The 23101-nt window shown below is 37.1% G+C and overlaps 1 protein-coding gene and 3 non-coding genes across 7 annotated transcripts in view; 3 read left to right on the top strand and 1 right to left on the bottom strand.

The window, feature by feature from the left end:
• LOC126968369 (uncharacterized) overlaps positions 1-23101 on the top strand; it is a 95113-nt gene that overhangs the window by 42133 nt on the left and 29879 nt on the right. For all 4 annotated transcript variants that reach the window (XM_050813355.1, XM_050813357.1, XM_050813354.1 and 1 more), the window contains 5 exons: positions 16531-16776; positions 20241-20311; positions 20523-20620; positions 21692-21825; positions 22678-22899. In XM_050813355.1, coding sequence (XP_050669312.1) covers positions 16629-16776; positions 20241-20311; positions 20523-20620; positions 21692-21825; positions 22678-22899 — 673 coding nt within the window. In that variant the 5' untranslated portion in view covers positions 16531-16628. The remainder of the gene's footprint in view (positions 1-16530; positions 16777-20240; positions 20312-20522; positions 20621-21691; positions 21826-22677; positions 22900-23101) is intronic.
• On the bottom strand, positions 15008-15079 carry Trnae-cuc (transfer RNA glutamic acid (anticodon CUC)). Its single transcript has one exon. It is a non-coding gene; the product is annotated as a tRNA-Glu (tRNA).
• Trnas-cga (transfer RNA serine (anticodon CGA)) lies at positions 19250-19331 on the top strand. Its single transcript has one exon. It is a non-coding gene; the product is annotated as a tRNA-Ser (tRNA).
• Trnak-cuu (transfer RNA lysine (anticodon CUU)) lies at positions 20346-20418 on the top strand. The gene has a single exon. It is a non-coding gene; the product is annotated as a tRNA-Lys (tRNA).

The raw sequence follows: 23101 nt of genomic DNA, 5'->3' as shown, positions 1-23101 counted from the left end.
TTGCCTCTTACGACACTCTTGGGCCTGGGACTTCCGTATTTTTTATGCCCCGGGAGTTTAGTCCAATGACGTCCCTATGAGCGGTTAAGCCAAAAGAAAAACCTGCCTACCGTCATTCACGACATTCAGACACGATCGTGTTATACTCTAGTAGATACAAGTTAGTGTACAAATCGTGATATACGTCGACGGTCGGTGGTTACTAATTAAGAGATTACTTTCTTCGATACCGCTTTCATACATAAACGGCATGGTGATTGGTGGGTAGATCCATCATATTATTACTACCTAATTATTATGCCTACGCTTGAGTCGAGTTAGTCGTTTGTTTGCGCGATGTATATGTTTTTTCAACATAATACAGAAAATATACAGAATACATGTGTACAATAAACATTTTTATATAAATTTTTCTATGTATTTCTCTATGGTCATTATTACTATACCATTGTTTATTTTTATTAATGATCCCACAGTTTGGGAAAGAACTTATACCTATAAATTTAACTGTAGTGCAACTCTATAGATTTTTGGTCCACTCCGACAAAATATTTAAAAAGATTTATTAAAAAATATTTGCTATACTTTTTAAACTATAATTTAGTTATCTTTCACTTAATAAACATCATGAAGTTACATTAGTTCGTAAAGGGTAGCCTTCTTAATATAAAAACTCTACAATTTTAGATGGCCTGCTCAGAACCAGACAAGAAGCATGCATCAATCGTCTATATACCTACTCTATTATTCTGTAAGCCTTGTTTGTCAAAGAAGCTTTAATATATTTCTTGAATTTGTGCTCACTGAGTCCTAGAATAAACATAGAATAAGACAGCTGTGAAAACGTTGAATTGTGTGTTTCGAACTTATCTCTATTTTGAGTAATTCACGCACATTAACGCAAAGTGTCATACAAATTGCGAGTGTAAGACGTAGCTTGTCACGCACTCCTCCTCCTCGTGATGTATTCCTCATTGCTGAGGGTCGTGATTTCTCTGAGGATTAAACTTGTTGACCATAGTTCGCCATCTGTGTCTGTCTTTGACTAAGTGCAGTGCGTCATGAAGTCCGGTATTCAGAGATGTGCAGATTTGGTCAGACCATCTTATAGGGCTGCGACCTCTGGGGCGTCGTCCGCCGTCTACCTTCCCAGTAACCATCAGTTGTTCGAGGTTGTGGCCATCTCTTCTGGCGATATGTCCGAAGAACTCTAAGATTCTACGGAGGCAGATTGATGAGAGTCTGGTATTGGCTATTACACCTAGAGTGTTAAGGATGGATTGGTTGGTGCGGAATGCTGTCCAAGGGATTTGAAGCATCTTCTTCCAGCACCACATCACAAAGGCATCAATCCGATCTCTTTCGGCCTTCTTTAGTGACAATGTCTCAACCCCATAGCTGAATATGGAAAAAATTAGACTGTTGTCTAGCCTCATTTTAGTTTTTCGTGGCCTGTTTTTATCGGTGGTTTAACAGGAAGAGATTCTATCTAGACGTATAAATTATCTAAGACAAAGCCAGGTGCAGTAATAGTTGTTTATAATCAGAACAAATTGTTTTATCTGTTTTAGCTGTTCGTGGTGGTCGAGCGGAACCGAGTATTATGTTGTGTATGATGGGGTTACGTGAGCGGAAACAGTGGACTGAAACATTTTTATTATCTGCACATTTTATGTCTTCCGTGCGATCTGACGTTTACATTACCTTCTGTATATTACTTACTACTTACTAGCTTCGTTCCGAAATTTTTTTAAGGGTTCCGCATTACGAAATGACCAACGGGAACAATATTACAAAGAATCCGCATTTCGTCGTTTTTTGTCAGAGGGCTGTATCTTATATTCTTTTTATGATAATAAGGGACTAGACGGACGTTTAGCAATTGATACGCCCTGCCCATTACAATGCAGTGCCGCACAGAATTCTTGATACACCCAAAAATTCTGAACGGCACTACAATTGCCCTTGTCACCTTGAGACATAAGATGTTAAGTCTCATTTACCCAGTAATTTCACTTGCTACGACTTGAATTTCAGACCGAAACACAATAATGCTTATACATTACTGCTTCACGCCAGAAAAAGGCGCTTTTGTGGTACATAACAATTTAGCGGTAGAGCAAATTAGTTTTATTTCACATATTTTTAATGAATACTAACTACCGCTTTACCACCAATACTAATTTTGCGATTATCAAAATGGCCGTTCAAAATGCTTCTTTGCTTTGCCCTTTGACCCACTGGCTCGCCATTGACTGTTTTCTTATATAATGACTACATTAATTAAATATAAGTTCGTAGCAGTTATTCAGTTTCGGCTGTGATCAGCTGATAGTTGTGTCGTGACTCGTGAGTAGTGAGAGTGTATCCAACACAGCCGCCCAATTATGCTCGGTCCGTTGCACGAGATACCGTAGCGCCGTCGCTGCCGTGCACTGTAATTCTTGCTGCAAAAAGAGTAAGACATCTTTAAGGCGAGGTTTTCCCAACACTTTAGGCAAAAAGTGCTCGAACGTATATATCTATAGCGTTAGATATACGTTCGACGCGGGCATCACGTGGACTTTAACTTTTTGTTTGCAACATCTAGACCTAATATGGCAGGGTTAATATATTTTCCAATATATTTAAATTATGGTGCCAAAGTCTAACAGAATAATCTCTTTATTTATATATTGAATATTATAACGCTAAAGTTAGCTGCAGAGTTCAGGTTGAAGGTAATTTTAAATAAATATGATGATTGCGAAACAGAAGTGTTTTTTTTTTAATGAAAATAAGGGACAAAACGAGCAGGACGTTCAGCTGATGGTAATTGATACGCCCTGCCTCAGGATTCTACGAAAACTCAAAAAATTCTGAATTGCACTACAACTGCGCTAGTCACATTGAGACATAAGATGTTAAGTCTCTCTCTGATCTCACAGAAGTGGTTGTGGGCAGGGTACATAGCTTGACAGACAGATGGCTGATGGGACAGTAAAGTCCTCGAATGGCGACCACGTACCGGAAGACGCAGTGTTGGTAGGCCCTCCACAAGATGGACCGACGATCTGGTCAAGATCGCCGGATTAGGTTTGATGAGAGGAGAGCAGAACCGTCATGGCGATCTTTGGGGGAGGCCTTTGTCCAGCAGTGAACGTCTTCCGGCTGAAACGATGATGATGATATTGAAATAACATATATACAGTGGTCTCAGATTAGAGTAAAAGTAAGCTAAGTTATATTTCACGTCAAGTATATGTCTCAGGTATACAGGCTGTCCCAAAGTTATGGTACATGAAGGGAAATTACCTTAAATATCAAAGATAGGCTATTTTAGTGAAAGAAGACTTTATGTTATTTTTAAAAGTTAGTAATTCTGCATTCAAAGATTTTCTAAAAATTACTTGCCTCGTCTGGGAATCGAACCGACTTAAATGTAAAAAAAAAAACACCCCTCCTCTTATGATGCCAATCGAAAGAATGGCCAAAAACTAATAACTCTTCTTAAGTAACATAGTATTTTAAAAGAAAGTAGTCAATTAAGTGGGTATTTTTTTTGTAAATTAATTAATTGAATGCTCAAAATGTGATCCCTCTTGTCTTACGCTAATCGCCAATCTTTTAATGAGTCCGCTGCCTGTTGATTTTCTTATCATTTTATGGTGAATACTCGATATGATATGGCACAATTCTGTTTGTAACTCGCCCACGTTCTCGTATCGTTCGAACGTATCCCACGTGAAAGATATGCTATACAAAAAAGAAGAAATCTAATGGTGTCGAAAGGTGTGTAAAGAAAGGTCCGGGGATCTGGCCGGCCATCTAATCGGTCCATTCGTACCAATCCAAGTAGGAAAACATTCATTTTACGTTGTTCCTTTCTTTTAAAATACTAGGTTACTTAAGAAGAGTTATTAGTTTTTGGCCATTCTTTCGATTGGCATTATAAAAGTAGGGGTGTTTTTTTTTTACATTTCAGTCGATTCGATGCCCAGACGAGGCAAGTAATTTTTAGAAAATCTTTGAATGCAGAATTACTAACTTTTAAAAATAACATAAAGTCTTCTTTCAGTAAAATAGCCTATCTTCGATATTTAAGGTACTTTTCCTTCATGTCCCATAACTTTGGGACATCCTGTATACATACACAGGCATAGTACAGTACAGTACATTGTTTACAAAACAAAGGAGATGAATCGATAACAGCGGTAGTGACTTGTGAAAGTATAAACACACAGACAGACCTTGTGTTTATATTCTAGGCCACTCACATATTTCTACGTTCACGTTGTGATTTCATTTATTAGTATCATTATTAGGGCTGCGTAGGAACGGTAAAATCGGGAACCCCATTACTTTAACGGTTTTAACCGGTTAATATCGTTTTGTATGTTTTATTTCGTTCGGAATGAAAACTTAGTTATGCTACGAGATTCGAAACGAGACAAATTTCGAGACTCACACAAAACAGCTTGAGACATTTTTACTCATCGGGTGCTGTGGAGGTTATTGGTGAGAGAGCTTATCCATTTTTTTCTTTCTATGAAAACACGGGACGAGACGAGCAGGACGTTCAGCTGATGGTAATTGATACGCCCTGCCCATTACAATGCAGTGCCGCTCAGGATTCTTGAAAAGCCCAAAACACCGTCACCTTGAGACGTAATATGTTAAGTCTCATTTGCCCAGTAATTTCACTTGCTACGGCGCCCTTCAGATCGAAACACATAAATGCTTACACGCAACATAAGAGGAATCCTCCTGTGCACGGGAGCCTCCCAATGGAACGCGCTCTCACTGGAAAACTCCATGAACGCATCTGGCTGAAGGGCAGCGGGAGGAGTGACAATGGCCAGCCACTTGGGTCTCTCATCCCCGTCTTGTAATTTCATCCCCTGCATCATTCCCCAACGAACCGCTGCGTCCCTTGAACCATTACAGAGCTACCCAGTTGTTATAGGCAACTCGTTTCAAGGATTTGTGATATTCGTATATCAGCGCTGAGCTATAGGTATTATTATTAAATTAAGGAGACGTACAATATAACAGCGCATAGACAAACAGAGCGAGCAACGGCGGTGAAATGGTTTAATATAGCATTAAAAAATTTTTACAGACCAATCTATCAAATCTAACATTAATGCAAACAAAATCTATAAACTAACCTCTTAGATTAAGTATTGGTCTCCGCTGCCCTCCAACTAGACACCGCACTACCTAAGAACAATAGCTTTTTTATTACGGCTTCTCTTAGTTGCTTGTGTGCGTCGCATCTTGACACTCTTTATCAAATCTTAATTAATTTCATATTTTTATTTGATATTTAATTTAACAAAACCGCAGGTGTTTAAACTTATTGTAGTACCTATTTTAGAATACTTAATTTAATGTTTCATAGGGCATCGTAGTTTGGTTTTGTTTAGTGACCGCAAAAAAAGGACCTTTCTTCCACGTACTACAAAGCTGTGGAATGAATTTCCTTGTGCGGTGTTTCCGGGACGATACGACATGGGTACCTTCAAAAAAAGTAGTATCTAGTAGTGATTAGAAATTACATCAAAAAGAATTCTAAAGGAATCAATTTTGAGAAAATAAATGCCTTTTATGCCTTTTTATGCGGTATCTAGTCGGGAGCGCAGTGGAGAACAATCCTTAATCTAAGACTTACGTATTATACCAACAAAACCAACAACTATACTACACAATGACATAAGGCTCACACTAACCTCAACAACGAACAAATTACTTTCGTAAACTGATTGCCAAGTGCCTCACGTCCGTCCTACTTCCTCCTGGTATTTGGCACTTTCCAATCGATCAACCGCCATCGATGAGAACCGTTGAATACTAATTAATTCTAGTCAATACTTCCTCACGAATATACCAATAGGTGGCGTTCGTTGTTTAATAAGAGACGAGACGAGCAAGACGTTCAGTTGATGGTCATAACGCCCTTGGCCCTGCTAATTACAATGCAGTGCCGCTTTGGATTCTTGAAAAACCCAAAAATTCTCAGTGGCACTATAATTGCGCTCGTCACCTTGAGACATAAGATGTAAAATTTCACTGGCTACGACGACCTTCAGACTGAAACACAGTAATGCTTACACATTACTGCATCATGGCAGAAAAAGGCGCCGTTGTGGTGCTTATTATGTAGCGGGCATCCTGTGCAAACGAACCTCGCATTAGTAAAGTTTAGTTATTTACTTGGAGATTTCAATCCTCATAGCCTGAAAAACGGGCTATCTTGAAAGGAAGGAATACTTAATACATTGACTGGAGTTTATAAGACGTAGGTCTGTAATTTAAGATGTTATATAAGATTATCTTAAGTGTTTATTGCGTATATGCCTATACTCAAGGCATCTTCAGGAGCTATTGACTCTCAAACGCTTACAAAGAGTTCAGTCTCACTCCAATCAGGAGTTAGACGGGCGTTTGGCGCGAGTCAAGCAATTTATTTCGCAAATATAGCGTCTTTTCTTACATCTTCATATTGCTTCAATGCGATAATGGATTTCGCAGTCAGATTTGAATAATTGTTTTATTGTAGCTAGGTATTATATGCTATTCAGCAATATAGGCGTAATTTTTTTTTGGAAGAAGCTTCCATAGGGAGTGACAATAACATAACACATTCTTTTTTTTTGGAGGAAAATATATTTACGTATTGAAGACCCGAAACGGGGCCCATATGTCGGACTCGGGTATCCCGGGACATCCCCTACCGACTAAAAACCTCCTCTATGCTATCAGCCTTGAAGCCTTTTACAGCGACATAGGACGAGGGCCATGGAGGCCGCAAAGACACATATTGCAACAACACGTCTCACAAATCGACAAACAAATCGCGAGTGTAAGACGTAGCTTGTCACGCACACTAAACTAATATTCCTGGCCAGTTTTTATCGGTTGTCTAACAGCAAGAGACTCTATCTAAGACATAAATTATCTAAGTCCTAACCTTTTTTTAAGGGATTGTGTGAAGCTCGCTCGGAGTAAAAGATGCTCAATTATAAGCCTATTCCTCCACCGATATCTTCAGTTTCATTATGATCAGTAGAATGTGACCACTACACGGAATTTCTCTGTGTGTGTAAGATAATTAAGATTGCTGGCTCGTACCACGAGAGTACTGTTTAGTTGTACTATTACACATTCTTCGGTTGTGCTTGCTATTCACAAAGCACTTAGAGTAATAACGTGAAGGAGATGGCATACTTGAGGCACGGTATAGATAAAACTTTATTTAATGCTGTCTATTAGATAGCATGTTCAATGACCGGTTCTCTTTCGATCTTTCTCTATCGATCATCTTTTTTTTTAATTTATGAAAATTAGGGACGAGACGAGCTGGAGGTTCAGCTGATGGTAACTGATACGCTCTGCCCAATACAATGCAGCACAAAGATTATTGAAAAAAAAAAACAAAAATTCTGAGCAGCAGTACAACTGCGCTCGTCACCTTGAGACATAAGATTCCAAGTCTCATTTGCCCAGTAATTTCATCTATTAACAAGCTGCCTCTATATCACTCTGTCCTCTGCTTTTTGCAGGACATTCGGGAAAATAGGTCCCATTATGATCTCTTGTTCATCTCGCTATCGCAATTAGTTTCTTCACATTTTCTGGGTGTCTCCTTAGTGACAGATTCAAAGGAATGTGTCTAGAAAACGCCTCTAGGTGTAACTACACGGTTTTTGTTTTGCATCATTTTCCTGCACCTCCTCCATCCCTTAGGTCATCGCTTACTTCTCTTTCCGTCTCTGGGACACTAATTCATTATTTTTTTTACTTAAAATTTATGTCCTATGCAACTCCATTTGAGCCTCCTAGCTTTATATCTATATAATATCAGTCACTCTATCTTTATGTGTTATCTTTATTATGTGTCTAATCAGATATTGCGATTTTTCTGTAATATATTAATGTTTTTATCCTTCAATCATGAAAGTAGTTAGTGAATGAATTCGGTATGAGGATTAATGAAGTCATCCGCAGGGCAGTTGCCACCGCGATGGCAAGTGTCCTGATGCAATGACGCTGGTGGCTTGGGCACGGGGAAGGGTGCTGGTGTGAGACGCGACTTGCGTCGACACTCTGGCTCCTTCTCATGTCCAAATTACGTCAGTTGGTACTGGGACTGCTGCTTCGACTGCCGAAGACTGCAAGCGTCGCAAATATGTCGGTCTCAGTGAGTCATACATATTTGTCCGAGAATGTACAAAGTACTATCTTCGCGCCTCATTAAGGCTACTGGAAACCCAAGCGCTGGCTGCTATTTCGGTCAACGGATCAGCCTAGGTATCCAACACGGAAATGCTGCCAGTATTCTTGGTACGCTTCCCCGTGATAGTTTTAATTTTATGTAATCATAGTATTGTAAATATAGTAATAAAATTTGTTTTGATTGAATAAATAATATATTCATAAGTAACAATTCTATTTTAACAGTTGGACAGGTGATCAACGCCGCCTCCATCGGGTAGATACTGTTAGACCAGCCGGCGTGATTAGCGCCTGAAGCACGCGTCCGCGTCGCTTTCCCCACGGCCCGCTCATTTCACTAAATATTTGCGGGATTAGGCAATGTTTGCTGTCTTACCGAACACTTGCGGTCAATTCTTACAGTTTACCAGCTTTCCATTTGTTTCATCAACCCGTAAGTCGACAACTTAACGTCTATAAAGGCTATAACACATGTTAAGTCTGCTAGGCCCTTATCAAGGTAGAACAAGTTGTATATCAGAGTAATTTAGTCGACGCTTTCACAATTCACCACATAATTTGAATTCTAGTTCATATTAAATAAATAATTATCATCCGCTTTATACAATACTAGCTGAGCTATACGTTGTTTTTCCATATAAATATTTTTTTTGTGTTCGGCCGTTTTTTCTCCGACTATCACGAAAAAGTCTTTTCATTTTTCGGGTAGGCAGTAGGCAGTGCCTACTTTGCGAAGAACCTAGATAAATTAAGTTGAATTCGGTTCCGTTATTCTAAAACCAAACTTTTATAAACACCTACTAATTAAATTTTTCCTTGCGCCCGATACTCAATACCTAAGGTAGGCAGTCTTCAGATTATATATTCAATATGCAACTTCATTATGTAGACCTTAAAATGTAGTATTAAACTAAAGTTCAACTATCACTAGATCTACAGTGCCTACCTTACTAGAAAACGAATGCGCGCCCCTATACATACCATATACTATGATGCTCTCAAATAACGTGGTAAACGGTTTAGTAGATCCAGAGATTACCCCTACAACATCACAAACTTGACCGCTCTATAATATTTATAGTAGATTAACTTTCACAATAGGTTAATTCGATTATAATAATTTACTGCTGAGAGGCAGAAGCCTGACTGTGCAAAGAATTGCACAGGATACCCGGTTTCCTAACCTACCGAAGTACAGCGGCACCCTTTTCTGCCGGCCTAGTAGGAGCACATGATTATCTAAAGGGTATTAGCAGTATGGAAGGGCGCCGTAGCTAAATTACTGGGCTAATGATATTTAACATATTTTAACGACCATATAGCCCAGTAATTAGTGAGCCTGCCCACTAAGCTTGAGGTCCTGGGTTGGAATCCCGGTAGCAGACACTTAAACTCGTAATTTGTATTATGTTTCCTAGTCGTTGGTAGTATTTATGTATGTTGTAGTATATTGTATTAAATTAATATATCGTTGTCTTGCAACCCATAGCATAGGCTATACCTAGTTTATGGTAACATCAATTTTGATTTTACAAGAAGCACTTAATCATTTGTAAGTCCTTTCTACTAATATCTTCCCTTTCTTGGCGTGCGTCCGCCCAGAATGGGATGTCGTTATTGATATCAAACTTGAGTGCTTGCCCTGCATGTTTCAGTATGTCAACTCTCTCTGTTATCCCTAATTAAACATTTTATTGAGATAAAACCTTTAGTTGCGAATGCAACGGGTAACTATTAGTATAATAATAGTATGTTATAAGTAAATAATGTAGGGTTACTGGATGGCGAGCCCTAGTCACGCAATGTCACGCCTGGCGGACACAATACACTTCTAGATCAATGATCTATAGATCGGTTCGGATTATAGTTCCGAACGCAGGTGAACGACCCGCCTTATTACGGTTCTCAATGCGTATCTTTTTATTATTAATATCATACACAATGGAAAACTTCCACGCTGGAATCGCTGAAGTGCTATTTTAATTTTCTATCGATATGTCTCGTTTTACTAACCGACTTCAAAAAAGAAGAAGGTTTCAATCTAAAGAGATTGTAAGATCTCCGTAATTTACGAACCGTAAAAAAAATCTTTATTTTTATCGTAAAGAGCAGTTTCTGTGTGTATTATTTGCAAAAATATCCTAACAAATAAATAATGCTGCCCATAGTAACAACCCCACGCGGACGGAGTTGCGGGGGTTTATATTCATTCATATATTCATGGGTGTACGTTTGATACCGCTGAGGCTCTAAAACTGGCTCAGATTAGACAACAATTGACATAAAACAGCTGACCTTAATTTGTGGAATTTTTCTCGTAACTTGCATAACGTGAGAACGCGAAATATTATGAAATGTATAATCGCTTCTCGATCCGACACGTCTCTAAACAAATCGGCCGTTATACAATAACACACCGTGCCCACTCGGTTACCACTTTATGGTAAGACTACTAGCTTACAACTAACTTAATGTGAATTCTTTGGTCGGGATATTAAGTACAGCCACCTCACCTATTACTGATTTTAAGCACTGAACTTCTGTGAATCATTATGAGAAAATTTGAGAGAAGTAAACATATTAACAGTTGCCTCTGAATTTTTGTAACACAATTGTTTTGTACATTTTCTGGGATCATGTTGTACAAGCGTTATAGCCCTACTAAAGATTTACTAACTTGACTTAATCGTGTAGCAGGTAGGCATATAAAGTTTGTGCTTGTTTGTGGTTTTAACATTATATTTATTTTTTTGGCACAGTTTCTAGAAAATTCGCTAATGTGCCTATAAACATACATTATCAATAATATATTGTTTTGTAATGTGTTACAACTCAGTTCATATTTCACTGCTATGCGTGAAGATGCTGCGTACTATCAGATGGCACTGCGCATGGAACGTGCTTCGCTCCGTCATGTCAATTACTTCCAAAGTTGTTTCAGCATCAAAATTTCCATAACAGAAGCGAATATAATCTGTTTGCAACTTTGCTGGCCTCGAAGCAAGTTCCCCTGTTGATTCTAGTTAGAATATTAGGCTAAAATTATCATTGTTTTTGGTTCGTGTACAAATTTCAAGCAAATCGACCGCGTGGAGTTTATGACAATCATCTTTAACAATTCCGTTACAAACGCACAGGCAATGCCATAAAATTAAAAGCAAAAACCGTAAAATGAACTCTGACGGTTTTTGCATGTGCATTCGAAACTACTTGGTAACCCTAGTTTATATATTCTAGATGAAACTTGATTACTATGGCCATCTTATCATTACATCAGCCTTCAAGTCGAACCCATGACCCTCACAGAGTACCGAGCGACCGGTGACACAACGTCACAATTGATTTGGTACGCTTCGATCTTCTTACACAAACATTGCCTAAAACGTTTGTCAAAATAATGACAGATGGACGTTTTTATCACATCCATTGTCCATCCAGCCGCTGGCTGTAGCTGTAATGAACAATCTAAATTGGCTCTTTCGTTTCAGTCAAATATGGTGCAATTTAAGATTTGCAAACGATTTGTAACATGAAATATTACATTGTAATTCTTGTAGTATTTTATTTAATTACCTATTTATTATTTTATATTTTAAAGACCACTTGTTGGTGTAGGTATGTCCATCTCTTTCTCAGGATCTAGTGGGGATATTATGTCGTCTTAAAAATGACTATAATATTTTTACACGTTGATAAATCCACACTTACATCCCATTAACCTAGAATTATGAAATTCGGCGAACTGCACACCTCGAAGTTGAGATTTTTGAGGTGAAACTTTTTTTGGCTCGCATGTGCTGGGGTATGTAATGTTCGTTTTTAATAGTACCAGGCGACCATAGGTGCCGAAGAGATAGTAATCTGTTTGAAGAGTAAATAATATTATACAGGATGTTAAAAAATCCTGTAGTATATCTTAAGGCGTATATTGGTATGAATTAGTGAGTAAATATTGATTTTCAGAAAATAATCAGATTTAAAAAAGTGAAAAAAAAGTATTATAATAGTTTGGACACCTCTTACATCCTTATTATATGGTGATGGTTAATGTGTTTGATGATAGCAATGGAAATCACGTGTCAACCTGAAGACATGTACCAGGACTTCATATTTAGTTCAGAGGCTTATGCCAAGCTTCAAAGATAAAGTTAAGATAGACGTCACAGTACCTACCACAGAGGTTTGTATTCAGAATAGTTTTATTGTGTTATGTACTTATAATTGTAAATATGTAAAACCTCACAAGATAGTACATACTTATTTTAAACTGTGCATAAGTATGTATCCAAATAGGTACCTACCTATTACACATACATAAATGATAAAGCTATGTATTGAAAGTTGTTTTTAAACAATTTGTTGCTATAAATTTTTGTATCAAAATTAATTGACGATGCGCGATTCGAAACCGCGCATCTCGGGATACGCCCAAACGCTTTTACCAACTAACGCCCGAAATTAATAATCAATCCTTATCCAGTGTTTGGTATCCGCGATTAATATTTTAGTAAATTTCTTAAGTTAGGCATGACAATAATCAATCCATAGATAGAGATTTTAATCTTAACAATCACACAATCTCTGAGAGGACGGATCATAGATTAAAGATTGTCGAAGTTGAAGAAGCCAACCACAAAAATATTTAGACTTGAAAAAGCGACAAATAATCAAGTCAATTTACTAGTATGCAATTATAGAGGATAGGTATATTATTATGAAGCGAAATAGCAAGTTAAACAAATTACTTTTATCTCATTTCTCACGTTCAAATTGAACAGCAATGTGCTCTAGAAAACACAATTAGAGAAATAATTAACATGCTCGCCAGGCGATAAGAACGTAATTAAGTACCGTACCTCATTCATAGATGGCATTGTGCAACAAACTTGTGAACAAACGTTATAATATTTCCTGCCTATAGAAATTCAAACAACGAAGACGGAGCATGAGGAATAATAGTTCAAATAAACAATACATCAAATGATTTTTTAACCTAGTAAGTAAAAAACGGAGATCGCCGAAATCCATTACGTTTTTAGCAACTGTTCGCTTTCATACTTAGCCGGATTATACTTCGTCGCCTAATTGTAATTACTATTTCAAACGAATGTCGAATCTAGCTACACGTTTCATACTAAACTAAATTTCAATTATTACTTAGGCAGTCACGCCTCTCATTATGTAGTATTTACATCCTCTTTGCATCGTGATCTGTCTACGAGATTCCTAGTTGAGCCCATTGCGTTACTATACGCAATGCAATAAGATAATAATTACGCGGTTATTATGAGCCGCTATGCTGTACTGTGTATGTTGGTACTTGGTGGCACGTTGCGTTGGTCACAGGTCGAGAAATTACATTATAATTAAGTATATTGTTGTTGTTGCGATATCAGTTGAGACTAAGAACCTCAGGAAAATGTTTTAACAATATCGATGATTGTACTTTTGATCAGGCGAGCTCCCTTTATAAATGTAATCTCACCTCGCTAGACTATAATATACCTACTTTTCACTATCCAAGACAAGTCGTCACATGCTGTACGGATTTCAAGGAACTTTCTTTCTTACGCGTGTAACCAAACCACACCAAACGATTAAAATGAGCTTCCTTGCGTACCTAGGTTTTCTAAAAGGCCGGCAACGCTCCTGTGATTTCTCTGGTAACGTACCACATGAGTAACCAGGTAGTTTTAGGTTTAGGTAACCATTTAGATAGGGCTGGGGACCTTAGCCAACGGCCTTGACGAATCGAGCGGAGCTAGCTGTTACCTCTCCCGTCCAAGATCGCCAGTCGCCATAGTTTTTATTCGAAATTAGAAGCATTTTTATTTATGACAAACATATTAAGTACAATTTTCGTTACAAAACAAAACCCATGTCATGTTGAATATTATTCGATTCGCGTACAATTAACATGGCTTCAACTGTAAAAGTTAAGGGTTATTTTGGTGTTCTTTTCCCGAACTGTCTATAAAAAATAGGAATGTGGTGAAAAAATTAATTTTCTTCTCATATTCTGTAGATATATAAGTAATTATTTTTTGTAAAAATATAAGCTTTATAGTTTAAAACTTCGAGAAATGGTTTCTACTATGCGCTATTTTGGTGTTTTCTTACGATAGCAGCCTTAATCATGTGCCCATGTTCGTTTTATCTCTTTTATACTTATATGCAACAAAATGCTGAAAGGAACGTATGGCGACTTCAAAATTCAAATACATACTGTAATGATAAAAGGTTAAAAACATACAAATACATACTATTCGATTCATAATATTCGAAAACCCACTAAATTATTTATAACGTTCAGTACAAAAGGTTAAAATTTCAATTTATCAGTTATTTCTACATATAATTATTAAAGTTTGTATAATTTTTACTTTATATTATTTCGAAATGTCTTGTTAATGTCAAAGTTACATAATTCGAGTATATGAAGACGTAACTGTTTTATAATCACCCGATATTTAATTATTTTTAAGATAATATATTTGTGTAATAATCTTTACGTTTTTATGGCGCAACTTCGGGAACTCAGTTAACATTGTTCATTGTAAGTCTGACAGGGATGCTATTAAAAAAATGTTTTATGTTGAAAAAATGTGGTAAATGTATTTTGTTAAAAGCGAAGACCGAAGATGTTGTATTTAGTATCGTAATAATATCAAGTAGTATTTAATATGTTACCTCAATCGTTTATTCATAAAAGTAAGAAACAATTTCTGATTTATAGATAGATCTAGGTAATTTAAAAAATATCAACCTACATAACGTGAAAAAAAAATCTTTCCGATACCGGGAATCGAACCCGAGCCTCCTGGGTGAGAGCCAGGTATCCTAGCCACTAGACCATATCGGATGATAAGTAATGTATAAAAGTTATGTTCCATATTGTAATCTTGTGTTAAATAAATTTTTGAAAGGAAACTTGCGAACTATTAACATTTTATTTGCTAGCCGAGGTGGTCCATCTCTAATAATAATAAGGCAATATCATTTCTCCAAGCGCACACATTCCTGAATGTGGTATTGCCAACCGGGTACCACTTGACACAAACAGGTGGTAAACTTTCTCTCGCATTCAGCCAAACCGGTCACTAAATACTATAAGGTCAGACGCCGCTCAATGGAGACCGTACGATTCGTTGTGATTTCGTCATCATGAACGAGTAATTGCTTGTGAACCTGCGCCGTGCGCTTTGAGACTTGGTAATGCGATGATGCGTGCAGCCAGTACTATGATGGGTCGCCACTAGCCAGGGCTGTCACTCGATCTGTAATATTGATTAGGGGAACACGTGACGATTTAGTTAAAATTCAATTATTAATATTGTATAATACCTTAATTTACTTTAGTCTTTATTTTTAGTTGATACTTAAAGAATATTTAATAAAGTAAAATATTCTGTACTTAATCTTTTTCCGTATCCGTAGGCTGGGGCTCTACCCCAGCCTGATAGTTATGTACGCCAAGTAACGAGTTTGACATTTCTATCCAAATTAATACTTCCAGTCTACTTATATCCTCTCTAATCACCAAAAGGTTTGTAATATACTTTTTGCTTCGCACGGCCATTTTGCAGAATTTCATCATATTATCTTTTATTTCATTCCGGTAAAGCATGTCTTGACCTTTGGTACTTATCGCAGATGTTCATGGGTGACTTGTTTTACTTTCCAGGAGGTTGGCTTGCCCATAATAAATAACTCTTATAGGTATAATGAACACAGTAATTTTGAAACAATAATAAAATATTAATTATTAATATAAATTATTACTGGTTTATCACACGCATTTAGTGTATTGTTTTGAAATACTGACCTAAAAGTATACCTCCATCTTAAAAGCTGAGAGAACATAAGGGTTTCATCACATTACGTAATGGCATTGTTTTCAATCTTGTAGTTTTAAATGTAATCACTGCGTGGTGCGTGGAAGAGATGTGAAAGTGTTACTAACTGTCAATCGTTGATAGAAAGTACAATATGTTGTTGATATAACGAGCAGGTTAACGCAGTGGTACCTATTATGTACGCAATTTGTTTCAATTGGGGATTGTGGCTTGTATGCTCTGATAAAGGTAAAACTACACTATTTGATAGAGCAAATAACATTATACCAAGCAGATGTATTAAACCGTACCATTATTAATATTTCATACAGTCTGTATAGTAATTAGTGATATCTCACTTCAAAATAACGAGTTGTGTGTTTGCACAAAGTTAACTTTATATGTTCGAAGATGGAAATTAAGTTGATGCCAGAAAAAATTGAAGCAGCCTTATTTATTTACATATCTTTTGTTACAGGTATACGATGATGATATGAGCTAACACGATGGACCTGCAACGGAGCGGACCAAAATAAACTGTCAAAGTGACAGTTGACAGCCAAAACAAAATCCAAAATGGCGTTGCTGACAGCTGTGTGTGTGCTAAGTGCTGTGTTTGTGTGTGCCAATGGACACGTAGCGTTAACTTTCCCACCCGCTAGGAAATATGATTTGGACTTTTTAGATAATTCTCGGACTAAGCCCCCTTGCGGAATGCCCAAAGGTTTGTTCTTTAACATATTAATCTATAAAAGAGGTCAAATTTGAAATATATTTCATAGTTTGGGCTGATCGTCAAGAGGTCAAATTTGAAATATATTTCATAGTTAGGGCTGATCGCCAAGAGGTCAAATTTGAAATATATTTCATAGTTAGGGCTGATCGCCAGAGGCGGTTCTTGACCTTCAACACAAAAGAGAGTGAAGATGACCATAACTATTAAACAAAAGAAAATATATCAACATTTAATTAAAATTGATACATGTATTGCTTTAATCGCACCGGTTTAGCCATTAGAGAAATATTAACCGCTATTTATATTACCAAATAATATCAGTTACTATTTATTACATGCAAGTTCTATCTACGGAGTAGGTAACAAAGGCTGGAACGGTAATGTAACAGCCGTGCCGTCACCATGATTAAACAATGACACTTTTAAACCGTTTCATACGTTCACACTCGAACAAGGCACTCCTCGTCATCTAGGGCCGGCAGCAGTCCCGGTCTGTCCAAAGGAGGCATTACTGTAGGCAGTTCCTGTTTGAACGCGCGAGGCAGCTTCCAGAACGCCACGTGCGTCGGCTTCAGGTCGCTGAGCAAGCGGTCCCAACGATCGCCGCGGAGTTCCGCAATCCGTTCCTTTACCACTCGCTGTAGATACCGGAGGTGACGCCTATTCTCGAGTGTTGGATACCTATCAAATGCTCTAGTGGCTCTGCGCTTGTCAGTGAGCAGCTCTCTGACTTCTGGTGGCAGTATTAGCCGATGCGGTTGCATTGTAGGCACCTGCTTGGTGCAGGCATCCATCTTGTTGTGGATGTGGGATGTCACACACGAGATGGCACTCTGGGCTACGTCAACCGAGTCAATGACGTCAGGTATTGAATCCAGGTGCTCGGACGTTGTGGTCTCGAGTTCCTTCTCCAACCGTTGCCAGTCGATCACTGTGTTAGTGGGTGACTGGTAATTAACGGGCGGGCCAAGGTTTACAATGACCGGCCGGTGGTCTGAGTCTAGATCGTGAACTACTTCTATTGAATTTACATGAAGTGTTACATTTTTAAATAAAGCAACATCAAGTATGTCGGGTCTGTGTTCTACGTTATGTGGGTATCGAGTTGGCTCGGAGAGAGCCATTACCGAGAAGTGTAGTGTGTCTGTCAGAGAGTCTAGCAGTCTGCCGTTTCTGTTAGGGAATCGGACCCAGGAGGTGTTGCTGCCGGTGTAGTACGGATTTTACATCCTTAAGTCACAGGTTGCCGGGTGTTCCTGGGTGATAGGGGTCATATCGTATGCTACATCCTAAATCGGTTTATGATGTGTTACCAGTCCGACTCAACTAATATTTCACACTCTCAATATTTCACTATGGGCAGATAATGCTGCTTAACATCAGTTTGATCATCTGTTTATGCAAATTAATATGAAATACAAACGAAAACTATGGAGTTAAATAGAAAAAAGTAATAGTATTGTTAATACTTAAAAGAAAAAGGCGCGCGTACAAGTGGTAAATAAATTCAGTACCTACTTAATCGAATAGAATTAGTAGATAAATAATATAAAAATAAAGCAAACAAGTTTAGAACATCGAGAGGTGGTGGGAATTTATGGAACAAACGAGCGTCATGATGTTTCTCGTGACGGCAAACTGTCTAGTTTACTGCTAAAATGCGCCAATAGATTTCCCACATCAGAATTGAAAATACCTATGGCAGCTAGCTAATATAAGTGAATTAAGAAATGCACGATTATAATAATATAATCGTATGATACATATCTCAAGATATATTTCATTCACTGGAAGAGTGTCTTCCACTGATTTTAACTAGTGATTGATTCTGCTTACAAATTAATTATTCCTCTAATTAATATACCCAAAAATTTACCCGGAATCAGTAAACTTGCAAATTTTACGATGATGATATTTGTTTTTTTTACTGCACAGTCAAAAACGGGCGAGCGGTATTGTTTAAAAACTTGATGGCTTTGTCGCGCACAGTGTAACATTCTAGGTACTGTAGGTAATAATAGTTATTATAGAAGTAGTTATTGCTATTTTATAATATAATATTATGTTGCTATTCGGCCCCGTATGCCGAGAAATTATAACATTTATTACAAAAAGTCCAAGTTATTTTTTTTGTTACTGTCCATGTGAGCAGATATCCATCGTTTGAAAATGGGGTTCCTGATATAGTCTGATAGAGCCATGAGGATTTTATTATTTTTGCTGTGCAATTGACTCGCGAATATCCCTTGTTCGTAATACAGCGAAGATGTCAGGGGCCCTGTAGGAATCATTATACTAGACTGTTATCCTTAATACAGGAGTGATTTATTTGCTTTAGCTTAGTTAAATTGATACTGACAACCCTATGAAAGAAATGTAGAAAAGTAAAAATAATAATTTTGTATATTTCACTGAATAATACACCAGAGTCTGTTCATAAATTTGACAATTACGTAATATAGCAGTCGTGGCCGAGTGGTTAAGGCGTCTGACTCGAAATCAGATTCCCTCTGGGAGCGTAGGTTCGAATCCTACCGGCTGCGAAACTTTTTTTATTTTAACTCTTAAAAAATAAATTCATGACAAGGCGTTTATTCATACAGTTGATAAATATTTAACAAAACCGATGTGTATAAAAAGTTGCGTAACTTGTTTTTATCTCGAAGTAATTAAAATTGTTAATTATTTCTGTACATGTGTATATTAGATACATTTATTAATCATAAAGATTAATCATTACTGTAGCATGTTTATCTAATTTGATTGCCTATTATTTCGATGATATAGAAAAAGGAGATTCGTAAATATATTGTGTTCGTGAGTCGTCAAAAACTATTTTAAAATTAGTACAAACTAGTATCCATTATAAGAGTTTCTATAGAACCATATAGGTAGAACATAAAGTATATCGACTCTCTTTATATTAATAACTATTAAATATAATTAGGTATGTTATAACTAAATCATTTTATTAATAATTTTGCGTCACTGTAGCGCACATTACTCAGCTGTAATATAAGTACCGCCATCTACAATTACCCAATCAAACTATATGTTTGTGATTCGTATAAATTCTACTAGATGGCGTTGTTAGCATAATAAATATAAATTTATGAAGGTGGTTCGCGGGTTATTAGACGTTTATAATAAATAATAAAATTGTTATATTTATGTAACTGTAACAGTTTCGAAGTACTATCACTAATTACTAATGTGTATTATGCCTCTCCTTTTTTTGTGTTGGTTTTCCATAACATGAGACAAGTGCGTGAGCCACCTTTTTAACTTCTAAAGTACGGTCTATTAAAACTTGGAGTACTGTATTACAACTTGACGTGCTTCAAAGTTCACGTAGTATATTTTTTTTGTAATATTATTTCTAATATCAAGTTAAAAATCGATATTACGATTTGTATTGAAAGAAATTCATCGTTCATGTTTTTTTGTTTCAGGATCAATAAAAACTTCATTTCTAGCGGGATCCACATTTATAGTACATTGGCATTTAGCCTACGCGCATCGAGTGAGTGTTTCCTTTTTTCAATTACACAGTACAAGCCCGGCTAGCTCAGTCGGTAGAGCATGAGACTCTTAATCTCAGGGTCGTGGGTTCGAGCCCCACGTTGGGCGCTTTCTTTTAGCTATATAATGTTATTTTTTTTATTGAATTTAAATAAAATGTATATCCATTTGCTTTTATGTAAAATAACATTTAATAATATTTTTTTTTCCAGGGTGGTTTTAGTTTAAGAATATTAGACGAATTAGAAAGGCCCGTGTTAGATCTGACTCCACGGGCGGGAGGAACGGAGTTTGTCAGAGATGACCCCACGTGAGTTATCGTGTTTTTTTTATTTTTAATTGTAGGAGATCACCAATTAAATTTGTTCTTATTTCAAAATATACAGAAAAGAGCGCGATGAGAGATGACCCCACGTGAGTTATCGTGTTTTTTTTACTTTTAATTATAGAAAATCACCAATTAAATTTGTTCTTATTTCAAAATATACAGAAAAGAGCGAGATTTTCAATGCAGACCGGAGTTCCATACATACTGATGAAATAATAACAACAGAATCTCCGTTCGCGTAAAATTCGTATTTCGGAAACTCTTATAGGTATAAGATAATAATCCCTACTAATATTATAAATGTGTATGTAAGTTTGTTGGTTACATTTTACGCCGGAGCTACTGAGCCGATTTTGATGAAATTTGGTACAGCGATAGACTCGAAAATGGAAAAGTACATATGCTACATTTTATCCTAGAAAAATGCATGGTTCCCGCGGGATTTGTGAAAAACTGAAACTCACATCGATGAGCTATAACTATACCAATAGTAGGTTTAGTTTCCCATAGCAATCTTCCTCGAAATAAGATTCATATAATATGTTGGGAACGGAATCGAAAACGGAAACCGGAACTGGAATAGGACATGAGATAATCTTCAATTCAAAACTTGGTTATTATTTCTAAAAACCCTTTTATCTTCGCAGACGAAGTCGCGGGCATCAGCTAGTAATCAATATGAATAAGTCAAGGCCCGGTTGATGTAAAATATAAACAACAACAAAACTCAGTGAATATTTTAAAACATATAAACAAAAAGTAGTATAATATAAGGAGTAATATCAATATATCACTGATTGTCAGAGCGTTCTTAAATGTCATTATTTCGGGATGAAATCTCTGTATGCTTTCTGGTAAAGTTTCATGATGATCGGTTCAGTAGGTACCTTGTTAAGTCATTAAAGCCTAACAAACAAATTTATATTCGAATTTTTGATATTAGTAAGGATAGCGCGATAGTATATTTAGTTTTAATTAAAAATAAAAATAGAATTGAGACTGTGAACTTAAAAAGGAGGTTAAGTGATAAATAATGAAATTCTCTCACTTCAGAGCCCAGAAGTATGAAGTTAGGCTGCCAGGTGACTTCACGTGCTCTAACTGCACTCTTCAGCTGCAGAGAGAAGCAGCGGAGTGGGGCTCCAGCTATCGGTTCTGGTCGTGCGCGGACATCGACATACTCACGCGTAAGTTAGCCATGATTAATATAATATATAAAATTCTCGTGTCATGGTGTTAAACTTTGAATTCCTCCGAAACGGCTTGACTCGGCGATTCTCATGAAATTTTTGAGTGCATATTGGGTAGGTCTGAGAATCAGGGAGAGAGGACAACATCTATTTTTCATCCCCCTAAATGTTAAGGGTGGTCCACATTTTTTTTTAATTTGTTTGATTATGAGTCAGCTTTAAAAATTCATACAACTTCAAATTTTCACCCATCTACGATCAACAGTTACTTTTGCATCGCGATTTTAATATCGGCAATACAACGTTTGCTGGGTCAGCTAGTTGTGATATAAAAGTGTCTGGAAAGCTCGGCTTGTTGCTGACGCCTCGTTTGCAATAACCTACACTGCCGTGTATCACACGACTATTCTTCAAAAGAGTTGCGGGAAATAATCAATATAACAAAAAAATAAAATATGTTTCTTTCAGCATACTTTTAGAAAATAGTGCGTTTTTGCTACTTGTTTATTTTTACAGCTCAATCCTAAGACGTACGGACTACGGAATAATTATTAATTTTTCCTCGTATAAAATCGAATACGATTTTATTCTATGTATGAAAACTCCTTGCTTTTGAAAACTACTATCTTTTAAAATTAAAACTAATCTGGAAAAGTAATGATTGAGCTCGTAAAATAAAGTCTCGACTGCGCAAAAAAATAAGATTTAATTTTCGAATCATAATGTTCAACAACTGTATTGATAAACTCCATTACTAACATCGTTAAGCGTAGGGAAAAGTTCACTGAAAATCCATTACTTACATGGTAAAGATTGTGGAAAATTCAATACCAACATGGTAAATTACAGGTAAGGAATACCACGAGACATGCTCCGGGAAGGGCTTCCATATCCTGGGCAGATGTAAGTGCAACAAGATGTACAGCGGCTCCCGGTGCCAGTTCTCAGACGAGTGCTCGGAGGACACGGAGTGCGGCCTGCGCGGCAAGTGTGTGGACGTGCACTCCACAGAGTCTCCCACCAAGATGTGCTACTGTCCTCACGGCTTCTACGGAAAGGGCTGTAATAAGAGTTAGTAATCAGCATTGTCTTTTATGGGGTTTATAGAATAGGGATGTCGTCGTGCGTTCATGGTTGTTCGATGTGGTAGACCATGGGCTGTGCAAGAACGGGCCAGTCTCCTCTAGACTAGAACTATACATGCAAGGAAATTGGACGGGAAGAAAAAAAGAGAACTAGCGCTGCTGTGAACAACAGCAACTTTTATTTTGGA

This window comes from Leptidea sinapis, chromosome 15, assembly GCF_905404315.1.
Source record: "Leptidea sinapis chromosome 15, ilLepSina1.1, whole genome shotgun sequence".
Classification (NCBI taxonomy): Eukaryota; Metazoa; Arthropoda; class Insecta; order Lepidoptera; family Pieridae; genus Leptidea; species Leptidea sinapis.
Note: the sequence above shows the minus strand (reverse complement) of the source record. Positions and strands in the feature narration are given on the sequence as shown.